The sequence below is a fragment of the Tenrec ecaudatus genome, chromosome 11, assembly GCF_050624435.1.
Source record: "Tenrec ecaudatus isolate mTenEca1 chromosome 11, mTenEca1.hap1, whole genome shotgun sequence".
Lineage (NCBI taxonomy): Eukaryota > Metazoa > Chordata > Mammalia > Afrosoricida > Tenrecidae > Tenrec > Tenrec ecaudatus.
Window position 1 is genome coordinate 116,250,566 of NC_134540.1, and position 12,485 is coordinate 116,263,050.

General features: G+C 49.3%; 1 protein-coding gene across 1 annotated transcript in view; it reads right to left on the minus strand.

Annotated features, from left to right (window-relative positions):
- Positions 1–12,485, minus strand: part of LOC142461502 (thyrotropin-releasing hormone-degrading ectoenzyme-like) — a 137,105-nt gene that overhangs the window by 28,691 nt on the left and 95,929 nt on the right. Inside the window, exon 8 of the mRNA XM_075563515.1 lies at positions 6,118–6,249. Coding sequence (XP_075419630.1) covers positions 6,118–6,249 — 132 coding nt within the window. The remainder of the gene's footprint in view (positions 1–6,117; positions 6,250–12,485) is intronic.

A 12,485-nucleotide genomic window follows, 5' to 3' on the forward strand; every position in this document is an offset into this window, starting at 1 on the left:
TTTGATTTCAACGTTCTACAGGACCTGGACAATTTCTGCAGGAGGACTGGTAAGGATTCTGAAGTCCCCTATGTGCAGGCTTTTTGGGACTTGCCTTCCCGCCCTGACCTCTGTAGCCATTGTTCCGCCCGCCAAATACGGTTAGCTCTATCTCCTCAGCAGAAAGAACCTGCCATTCAAACCCCAGAAGAGCCAGCCAAGCTCCTCAGCGTGCCTCTCCCGCTGCCCTATCAGTCTCCCCCGCCCGCTGCGCCACCCCATCGCTCTCTCCTGTCCTCACCGCTTGCCTTTCATACCCGCTCCCACAACCCTCCAGCTGCCCTTTGTCCATTAAGAGAGGTTGCAGGTGTATAGGGACTCGTTCAAGTCCACGTCCCTTTTTCCTTAAAGGACCTGTCGCAGATAGAGACCCGCCTGGGCTCTTTCTCAGCAGACCCCTCTAAGTTTATTAAAGAATTTACCTACATTTCCCAAACGTATGATTTAACCTGGCATGGCATCCAAATTATCCTTGCTTCTACCCTTACTGCCGAGGAACGTACACAGACAAAAACCACGCTATCGACCCAAATGTCCCCTTGGGGGCGCATGGCATCCCAATAGAGGACCCCAGTTGGAGTTACCAGCCCGGCCGGGCGTCTGATCTTCCTTATAGAAACCTCATGCTCAGGTACCTCATTAGAGGTCTGGAAACAGTCTCCAACAAGGTTGTCAACTATGACAAACTGAGAGAAGTTACTGCTCTTTTTCTTAACCGCCTCCAGGAGGCACTCACAAAGTACACTCGTTTAGACCCAGGGTCTAAAAAGTGGGGCCTCTATTTTGGCCTCTCACTTCACCTTCCAGTCAGTCCCTGACATCAGAAAGAAAAGCTAAAGAAGGCTGAGGAGGGCCCTGAAACCCCTATACAGGATCTGGTAAAAATGGCATTTAAAGTTTTCAACGCTTGGGAGGAGCCAGCTGAGGCCACATGCCAGGTGAGGGTCCAACAGATGGTTAGCCTCCATTCCCAAGCCCTGGTAGCAGCCCTATGCCGGCAGGCAATCCCGTCCATCGCCACGCTCCCCAGGGGAGCTGGCACCTACCGCCAGGAGCCTGCTTCAAATGTGGCCAGGTAGGCCACTGGGCAAAAGTTTGCCCCAATCCCAAGCCTCCTACCAAGCCCTGCCCGCAGTGCAAACAGCCAGGCCACTGGAAGTCGAACTGCCCGACCCTGGCTCTGCCACCGGCTCTGCAAAGCCGAGGTGCCGAGATCCTGGAAACTCCAGACACATAGCTGCAAGGTATGGAGCTGCTGGGGTTCATGGACTGAAGAGGCCCTGGCTCCTCAACTCTGGTAACCCTCGCCGAGCCCAGGGTTGTGCTCCAGGTAGCGGACTACCTTCTCCATTTCGCCCTCTCACTCAGGCCCTACTTCCCCTTCCCTGGTCTCGGTTATGGGAATAGACAGGCCCCCCTCCCACTCTGCAGATCCTGTTACTGACTTAGCCCAACAACTTTCCCGCTCCTAGCTCAGTATGCTTTTTACCTCCCACTTACACTCCAACTTACACTGATCAGGAAAACACCCAGTATTGCTCTCTTCCTCAACAAAAATGGTGGGTACACAAATAGAACTTACTCATTCTCCCAAAGTTACAAGAGGAAACAATCATCACCAATATTCACAATTCTCCACACATCGGGCCAAAAGCTCTCTACACGTTTCTAACCCCATATTTCACCCCACTGGACTATGGAGTACTATCAACACAGTACATGCAAAATGCAACATCGGTGCCCTCTCCAATAGCCAGAAAGCTCAACACCCTCATAAACAGCTCCACCAGATGTAAGGGCACCTACTGGGACAGGACTGGCAGATAAACGTTACCCACATGCCAAAGCATAAGCGGTTTAAATATCTCCTCACTATGGTGAACACATTTTCAGGATGGATCAAAGCCTTTCCAACCTCCTCTGAGAGTGCAAGCATAGTCGCCACTCACCTTCTTCAAGACATCATTACTCGTTTTGGCCAGCCTGCTTCAATTCAGTCGGACAACGGTCCAGACTTCATATCTATGGTGCAGCAGGCAGTTTGCGCCTCACTGGGCATCTGCTGGAAACTCCACGCAGCCTACCACCCCCAGTCTTCTGGTAAGGTTGAACGAGCTAACGGTCTCATAAAACAACAGCTCACCAAACTCTCCCTAGAACTGCAACTTTCTTGGCCTCAACTATTACCCTTTGCTCTTATACTCGCCTTGGCGCAGCCCCTCAGGAGCCGTCCGGCCTCAGTCCTTTCAAAATACTCTACAGACAACCTTTCCTTTTCTCGCCTCTTCCTGCAACCGATTGCCCTCTGCTAGCTTTTTACCTTCCATACTTGTGCTTGCTCCACAACCTTCTTAGACAACACGCCAACTCTGCCATCCCTGAACCCTCTCTGACCTCTGCTGATCACCAAAAACCAGTGCATCCTGGAGATGCTGTGTTAATTAAATCCCTTGCACCCAAACCCTTAGCACCCCGGTGGAAAGGCCCTTACACTGTCCCTTACCACTCCCTCAGCAATCAAGGTTCTTAGACTAGATTCCTGGGTACATTTGTCCCAAGTCCAGATGGCAGTAAACTCTGACCATGGCTCCCAGTGGTCTGCTCAGTCTACTGGTCCTATGTCTCTCTGCCTCACTCACCTCACCAAGCCAGACAGCTAAACCTAGTATAATTTCCCCTTTTGCCTGGCGATTTTACTTGACTGAAAACTATACCAATTACGCCTGCACTAAGTGTTATGATTATTTGCTGGCCACCGCTAACTGCCCACCCACAGGGGGCAGAGCACGCATATACTTAAATTTCACTGATTTTAAAACGCTTCCTGTATGACCAGAAGGCAACTACCCAATGTGCAAAAAAGTGAATGCAGAAAAATGTAGGGTGTCCTAGGTCTTCCTGCCAGATACTTTACCTTTCCCTTCGTCCCCAGGGATGATTCTACTACCATCAATCTAAATACACTCTCACAATCCCAGACCCCTGGGATAGCCGGTGGACGTCTCCGGTTCCAGGAGCCTAGTGCACCACTCGCCGAGAGAAATTTCTGGACGCCAAACTGTATGTATGGAGGTCGCTACTCCAGGTCCAAGCCACCATCCACTGTAATATTCAGATCCAAGACCTTCAACTCACTAACTAAATTTCTAAACCTTCTGAGTCTCCCTTCTCCTGGCTCACCCTGCTTCAGCAGGGACTGGCCATCGCCACTTTGCTGGACTAGGCAACCTCTCCACCTGCTTCATGTGTGCGGCCCTAGAACGCCCTCCTCTGGTAGCAGTACCAGGTCCTGCCCTGTCATTTTCATCCAACGTAAAGACCACAAAAGCCATAACCATCCCCAACGTCCCTCTGTACATCCAACCAGAAAACACTCAAGTGCCCTTTTGCTACTCCAATCCATCGACACAGACATGTAATGTCACCCAAATCCCCTCCAAACCACTAACAGGGCCAGAAAAAATTTTCTTTTGGTGCAACCATACACTCACTATGCATATAAACATCAGTTCTACCTCTACCCGTCACTCTGGTTCCGCAGGTCCCTATATACACTCCGGCTGAGTTCCAGGACAAATACATCCAAGTATACAGTCGTCAAACTAAAAGAGCAGTTTTCTCCTGATAGCAGTGAGAATCTCCTTCGCCTCAGCAGCAATTGCAGTAGGACTCAGCGGCGGAGCCCTTGGACACTATCATCACAGCAGACAAGTTAACCGCATGCTTCCAGCTGGCAGTCGATGCCTCTGCCAAGTCTCTAGCCTCCCTGCAAAGACAAATAACCTCTGTTGCCCAAGTTGCCTTGCAGAACCACCGCGCTTTACACCTCATCACGGCTGAAAAAGGAGGAACCTGCCTCTTCCTCCAGGAGGAAGGCTGTTATTATATCAATAAACTGGGGATTGTGGAAACTAGAGTCCAGATCCTCAACAAGCTAAACCGAGAGCTGCAAAACAACAGATTCAGAACAGATGGATCTTCCTCCTGGTGGAACTCTTCTCTGTACTCCTTCCTAGCCCTCATACTAGGACCCATAATTTTAGTTATAATTTTGCTCTTAATTGCTCCTTGTCTCATCCAGCTCCGGCAAAGTCGACTCCGCGAAATTACCCGTATAGCAGTTCACCAGCAATACCAACCTCTCCACCCTGTGCTAGGCCGCAACTGTCAGTACTCTGCCTGAAAAGCCCCTCCCCTTGCTTTTTACCCACTACCCACAGGAAGCAGTTACAGAAACGGTTACATCCCTTTTCCCTATAGGGCACAGTCTAAAATGTCCGGTCTTGGCACAACAGACTCCATTTTGAGTCCTGCACCTCCATCTTAGCTCTCAAGGCTGACCCCTAACCGACCTCCCCTCCCCTGCTCAACCCCAAATTCCTGGAACCAGCTCGTCCCAAAGCCAGAATGTTTTCTGAAGATATGGTCACTCCACGCATCCCTGACATATAGGTAAGATTAATGACCTTCTCCCTTCTGAAGCACCTGTGTGCGCAGATCCTCCCCAGCTTTGATCCTCCCCAGCTGTGCCTGCCAGCAGTGGGCATAAAAACGCTGCCAGGATTTTTTCCCCCTGCGCGGCTTCAATAGCTCAATACCCTGAGTTGCTGAACCTGCCCGCAAGCTTCTCAATAAAGCCTGCTTCTAAAACTTCGTTAATTGCATCTTTGATTCTGTTTTCACGTCCAAATAAACCTTATACACTGAGCCTCGAGAAGGCTTTGGGAGTCAAAATCCTCCCAGCCTCCAGGCAGCAGCGTCCCAGACCCCTCACAAATGCAGCCCGGGAAGGCAGGCGAGTTCCCGGGAAAGCAGGCACGTCATGTCCCGCACACCAGCAAGACACGGCGCAAAGACGGACACCAGCAAGAAATGGCGCAAAGACGGACACCAGCAAGAAACGGCGCAAAGACGGACATCAGCAAGAAACGGCGCAAAGACGGACACCAGCAAGAAACGGCGCAAAGACGGACACCGTGAATTCAACCCAACAATTCTCCTGAGGGTGGTGAGGTAAAAGGAGCCCAGAGGGGCCCCCAATCCGTGAGACCAACATGGGAGGGCCCACTCCTGGGGCCGGCTTGCCTCATAGCTCCGAATCACACAGCACCGCTTCTTTTCGACCTCTCCGGGGACAGGTGTGCCACGGTCCTCGGCTCCACGCGAGAAACAGCTCACGCTGAGGCCTGGTTTGGGATCCCCGTGAGTTTTATGAGCGGTTAGGGAGGCGTGGTCGATGACGTGGGTCGACCCCATTGGCTGAATTGTTGAATTGAATTCACCTGGCCTAGGTGAGCCAATGCAGGTACAGCCCCACCCAGGCATAGCTCCCCCTCCTGGCTGGAAACCTGAACTTCTGAGCATGCAGTGAGCCACTGCTTCATGAGCCGGTAGCTTGGACCTCTGAGCATGTGTAATAGGCCTGCCAGTCCCTATGCTAGCTCCCTAACAGGTTTTCCAGCCAAAGGTCTGCCTTCTGGAGCTGTTCTACAGAAAGCACTTAGTTCCTGACCCCTATGCATTCGGGGTAATGGATGCCCTCGCTTCCGTGCTTGCTTCTATGTCATTCTGGAATGGTCCTTGTTTCACAGGTCGGCGAGGTCAGGAATTCTGGGCTGGTTGGCTACCAAGCACAAAATAAATAGCCAACAGATTGAAATCTCAACCCCTATATTGGTTTATTATCGACCACACAAACTTGTCTTCTGGAACTTCCCTCCTAAATTTCTGTACCCTTGAACTCCTTGACACATGTACTTGGAAAGCAAGGATTCCAAACTCTGATCATCATATCTGACTGCTCCCCCAGTCCCTCTGCACTGTCAACCAGCAAAGTCGGGCCTCTCCATTTCTCAGAAGCTGCAGATTGTTACGTGACATCACCCTGTGTTTAAATGTTAGTGATTATGCCACTTAAAAAACAAATGTGTGAGCCAACTGGGGGCAAACAAGACTCGTTTCAAACACCAGCTCTGTCTCCTCTAAGGGCCCGTGTACAACTGCGACAACACAACAGTGGGTCCTGCTGGGTCTCCATTAGCATCTGGGAGGAAGGTTATTTATTACAGGGAATCCTACCTTTGTCCCTTGGTGTTAATTGCAGACTCACTGGGTGACGGATTGTATCTGACACGCACCACGTTTGCCGCAGCAAACACCAACACTTTGTCAAACTCCGTTTGGTATTGCTCCATCCCTCCATTATTCTCCCTAATGACAAAAATAATTAACACATTCATATAAAAGCACAGGATGAGGATAGCTTTAATTTATGCATCTAGTTCAGGGTCATCCCTCTTATCAATATATGACAATCTAATGAGGCTTAATTAAAAAGTAGCAGTGAAGCAATTTAGGAAACTGAGGGATTGTCACGAGTCCTGGTTGTGACAGCATGTTTTGTGCACCATGGAAGATAACAGATTTGTCTTCTGTGGTATCTCATATCCATCATCCTCAAACTACCTGCTCTTAGGGGTAGAGAGAGCGAGCTTGTCTTTGAAAAAAGTGCCTGGGTTTGGTAGCCGCTCACAGGATGGCAGGTGTAATGTATTATGAGAAATTAACAAATTTCTGAGAAGATGGCTATTGGAAGGTCTGGCTGGAGGGCAAGGTCATGGCCCTGAAGGATTCAGGATCCAGAAGTCAAGTCAGAACTGGATGCCAGAGACTTTCTCAATCCAGCCCTCTTTGCCCCTCCCCTAAGGCCAATACATTTCTAAGGGTTATGGATTCTACTTCAGAATCTTTCTCAAACCCAGGGCCCTCTTCACCATTATTGTCTAGACCTGGTCACCTCTTGCCTTATAAATAAAAATATGGGTTTATTGTAAGTCTGGGTCTGTTAGGTTTCTCGGGTGGGAAATGTCTCGGTCCTTGGCTACACACTGGAAAGAAATTCACACCAAAGCCTGGTTGGTAATCCGAGTGGGTTTATATACATGAGAGAAGAAGGTTCCGGCGTTACACTAAACTGAACACGGGCACCCTCATGACACTGCACACTCAGCCCTGCTGAGTGGAAGGCAGAGAAGCAGCTGAAGGGAAAGGGCGGTGGTCTCCAGATTCCAGCCTTTTAAGGGCTTTCAGCTGGGAGGCGTCAAGTAAGCTCTCCTGGCTTGGGTTTAGCCCGCATTGGCTTCCAACCTCCTGTAGGGGGCCCCCTAAGCATGGAGAGGAACAACCCCTTGTCTTGCTACCTAACCGGTCTACATTCCTGCATGGCTACATTGAGATGGAACTAGCCCCTTTAGACAGCCTGAGGGGTTCACCAGGAGACACGGGCCCCAGTGTTCCCTGTGACCACCTTAAACCTTAAACTACTGTTGGAGTTTATATTACCTGTGTGGGTCTGTGGGCATGGGACGTTTCCATGCCAGAGACCTGAAGTTACACAAATAGGCATCCAGAACAGAACTCATACAGGCTCTAATAAGATGCTCGGATGCTTCTCGCTAGAATGAGAATTTAACGAAGTGTGTGAGCAGTTCAGATCTTGTAAGGGAGAACAGGTCAGTAGGGTATCCAGAGAAGAGAGCAAAGGTCAGGGGAAAGGGAGGGGGCCCACAGACATCTGTGCTCTGTGTTTGGCCACAAGACAAGAAACCGGGTCTCCTTGCAAAAGAAAGCAGAACAGCAAGTCCCTCAGAACTACGACATTTTTAAACATGACCTATACAACACTCGGCTCTGGGAGGCGCCTTGGAAAACCATAAAAGCCCTAAAAGAGGGGCAAGGAGGAAGCCCAAGTCTTTGATTTTCCCTGCTGTGCTTTCAGTGTTGAAATGTCTGTGCACGGAGCCTTTGAAATTTCAGAATCAGAGAGTGGATTCATAAGCCAAGCTCCTGCTTTATTCTTCAATGCATTTTGGCCCAGCTTCTCCTTGGTGAGACATGTAACAGAAATTCTGGACTTAGGAGCCACTTGGTCCTTGGACACTAGGAGATTTCAGTGGAATCTGAAACAGGGCTCTAACCACCAGCTGGACTGGCCTAGGAAGCCCAAGTATTCATTCTCCCAAACACCAACCTCCCGTTGCTCTTCATCTGCCTGCACCTTGTTCAGCTTTAGTTGTCCGTGGAAGCGTTTGGCACCCATCTGATGCTTCGGAACCCAGAAAGGAGGAAAGGTAAAACTGGGATTCAAATGAAACAGACTTAAGCAGGACCATAGCCAAGATGTGCCCAGGGCTCCTCGCATCATTTGTCACCTTCATTTCCCTCTTTGGACTCAGACGTGGCAAGGTTCAGAAACAAGCTTTACCAGAAAGAACAGCTGTGAACCCAGCCTGCTTCCAAGTGAGAAAAAGCCCTTTACACATTGAGTTCCTGAGGTCAGCCCAGCCCTGTGCGTCCCCACCCCTCCCAGAGTCCCTGGCTCTCTGGCGAAGCATTAAAGCAAGTGGAAACAGAGATTTGCTCAGAATAAAAAAATCGTTTTTCACAATAGCACGGCACGTTCTGGATGGCAATCACGGCTGCACAAACCATATCCATCCTCCAGCCATAATGTTGGCGCCTCAGTGACCACGCACATACATTGTGTGGCGAGACTCAGAGCCTATTCTATTTGTGGTCAATTGTTTCCTCCCTCTCCATACTTTACACTTAGGAGACATGCTCTCTGGAGGTGGTTGAGGCTTGTCTTCTCACCAATAATCATCTCCTACACCTTCCTTTACAGTCACTAATTTGATGTGTTCACTCAAAGAAATGCCAATAATATGAGCTTTCAGAGGAGAGCTCCTAGAGCTCCCCCAGACAACAAGGAGGCCGAGTGTCACCGTCATTATCCTGAGCTGGGAGGGGGCACTAGTGTTCTGGAAGCTGGGGATCCGTCACTGCCTGCCCACCGCACAGACAGAGCAGGTGCTGGTTATAATTGCTTCTAGACGTCCTGCCATGCTGAGTTGAAAGTCAAGCCCGTAAACGCTGCCCGACTACAATAACACTGGAGTACACAGACATTTCTGCATCATTGCTGGGTGAAAATATACTGAGTGGAGTTGGATGAGATGGCAGCAAGTGCCTAAGGAGGGGATGCTGTGGGAATACCAACAAGATGACTGTCAGTCGCCGTTTCCTCCTCTCGTCTGCTTTCCCCCCCCCCCCTTTCTTTCAGGACCAAAAGACATGACAAATATGTAAGGAAACAAATTTGTTCATTTTTAGAGGAGTCTCCCACCCCACCCCACCCCCATCCAACTCTGGCCTCCTTTGAGCAAGCCAGTAGAACTTTTTTTTTTTAAACCTGGCTTCTACTATGGCAATTTCCGGAGTTGCTATGTGGCTGTGTTTAAAAGTCGCCTTTGGGATCCAGAGCACAATCCTTGTCACAAAGGCATTCTCCCAGTCCCAAATAGCAATGCGACCTCCTTTCAGAAGGTTGTTCTTGTTTCTGTAGACCCATAAAGGAGTTCAAGCTGTTGATCTTGACCGTGGTTGTCGAGTCAGCCTCTCATGGGCACCTCATGGGAAGCGGAGCAAACTCTGCCAGTCTGTGCTATCACCAGGTCTGGGAGGGGAAGCCAACCGTGGCGGGCCAGAGGTCGATGTGTGGATGGAGATGATCAGGTCTTTCGTCCTTATTCTATTTCAGTCTGGAAACATCACATTTGTGAGTGGTGATACTGAGAGGGTTGTGGGAGGGTGGATTAGAAAGAGGGAACTGATTACAAGTATCTACATGTGACCTCCTCCCTGGGGGACGGACAACAGAAAAGTGGGTGAAGGGAGACATCGGAGCGGTCAAGATCCTGCCTTTTCAATTCCTCCATAGGGAGGCATGGTTGACGGTCATGGTCAACCCCAATGGCTGGATTGAATTCACCTGGCCCAGATGGGCCAATCCAGGTGTAATGCCCACCTAGGTGTACCACCCCTTCCTGGCCAGAAGTTTGAACCTGAGCATATGTAATGGATGACCCAGCCCTATGCTAAACCACCTAATAGTATTTGCAAGATGCCCAGCACCGTTCTAAGCTTTTTGTGTATAATAATTCAATTATTCCACTTAACAAGCCTATGTGTGGACTCTATTTGGCCTCCTTTTACAGATGAAAAATCAGTGGCACAGGATGATAAAGTCATGAGCCTAGGACCACACAGTAAGGAAGTGGGAAGGAGAGATTTGGACCCAGGCTGCAGAGCCCATGCCTTGGGTGCCTACAGCTGCCATGTAGGACACAGAAAAGCATGGAGCAGACTCGGCGTAAGACATTAGGGAGTTGGGAGGACTGTAGCATGAATGTATGTGCTATGACTTCATGAGAGTAGCTGCTACTCAGATCCAGAAGAGAATACAAGCCTTTTGCAAAAAATATTTTTGCCAAGAGAGGGTGGAAAACTGCATCTTGTGCGAAATTCCCCCAACCTGCACATGTGCATAGCTATTTCAGAAGGTTCCAAACAATGTGTGCTGTGCGGTAAACCAAACTGAGCTCAGGGGGAGCTGGTCTGTGGGTTATGTTAGCCAGAAAGTGAGCAGTTTGAACTCACCAGCCACCACTCCAAGGGAGAAAGAGGAGGCTTTCTGCTCCCATGGACTTACAGCCTTCGAAGTGGCAGGGAGCATTTCCATGCGTCCTATGATTAGGATCTCAGAGAGTGAGGGTGGAGTTGGTTGAGACCTGTCTTCAGGGCATTTCCCAGAAGGGCTTCCTGCAGTGGCTCTGCCTTCAGGAATGTCTGATGACCTTGAGGGCAGCAAAGTCCTAAACACACTCGGGCAGTGGTTCTCAACCTTCCTAATACAGGTCCTCTTGTTGTGGTGATGCCCCCCTCCCCCAACCATTAAATGATTTTCTTGCTACTTCATCACTGTAATTTTCCTACAGTTATGAATTGGGTGAGCCCTGTGAAAGGGTCATATGACTCCCAAAGGGGTCGCAACCCACAGGTTGAGAACCACTGCACTAAGGGTTCCCCTCCCAGGCAGCCCTACCAGTGTCTGGTGTGCATAGTTCTGTGAGGTGAGAGAAATGGACTTAGTGTCTGCTTCTGGTGACAGTTGATGCAGGTGGGCTTTCTCCCTATGTCAAATCCCTCTAGAGCCATTTGTCACCACAACAGAGGGAGCCATGCACAGAAAAGCAAGAAGAGGATGCAGCACAGCAGGACAGCAAGCAGAACAATGATTGAATAAGCACAATTCACTTCAATCATGAATCGGGTGCCCTTGAGATGTGAGGAAGACCCCAGTCTAGTGACATTAGATCAGGTTTAGGGATTGAGTGAAGGGACCCCTCTTGGCTCCCCTCAGCCCCTATTTTGCTTTCCCATTGACCCTGACCCTTGCATCGTGATTGGTCCTTATTCCAGCATGATGGTTGGTTTCATAACCACGGCATATGGGAATGTGTTAGTCGATAGGTTATACAGGCACAGCCTCTGGAATGGGTAAGTGAGGAGGCGATTTGGGCTCGTTCATGCAGACCTCTAGTTGTCCTTGACATGACTGGTAGAATGGATCATGTGAAGTGATTTGAGATCGGCGTTGAGATCTGATAGGTCATGCAGACTTCTAGCTGATCCTGGCAGTACCCTATTTTAAGGAAACAGAATGTTTGGCGTTTAAGTCGTATTTGAGCTTAAATTTTGAGCAATAGGCTGTGGCTCACAGTTAGAGTCTATGTGGAGACCCTACATCCATTTTGAGGGGCCACAGATTCAGCCACCATTGAGTTCTTTCCTACTGCTGACTGGCAGTGGAAAGTTTGTCCCTCAGGCAGTGTGCTTGCGTCCACTCCCCGGGCCAGATTCAACGATATATGGTAGTGTGCACATCCCAATGAAGGTCCCGCTCATGCTCTCACAGGCCCTCCTGAAACTCCATGAATTGATCTGTCTTCAGTCACAATTTTGTGACAAAGTTGTTTGTTTTCTATGTCTTATTTAAGTTTTCAGGAGCCCAGGTGGTAATGCTGGATAGTGTTGGACTATTAAGAGCAAGGTCGCTGGTTCAAAGCCACTAGTCATTCCACAGGAAAAAGATGAGGTTATTGCTTCCTGTAAAGGTAGCAAGTTCAGGATCCCTACACAGAGTCACTATGAGTCAGAGTCAGCAGGACAGAATGGGTGTCATTTTATTTAAGTCACTGTGGCTGTGGGTCCTTCCGACACCATTGTGGCCTCATGCGGATGCTGTCCTTCATCCAGAACAGCAGTTTGTGCCTTTTTCTTGTGTAAAACTTAGCAAAGGAGTTCCTAATAAAATATAGTTGAATTGGGAGTCATTTCCCTCTAAAAACAAAGTAAATACATAAATAGAAACGAGACTATGGTGCTAATAACCAGTTGGAGAGTTGAGAGAGCTGAACTCTCAATCCTGATAGAAACCCATTGTGACTGAGCACCTGCTCAAGGTCATCCACAGCCTATGAGGTTGAGCCTATGTGTTGGGGAGTACTTGTGTACATAAAGTTAACAATTTATCTTTCTAAAGATTC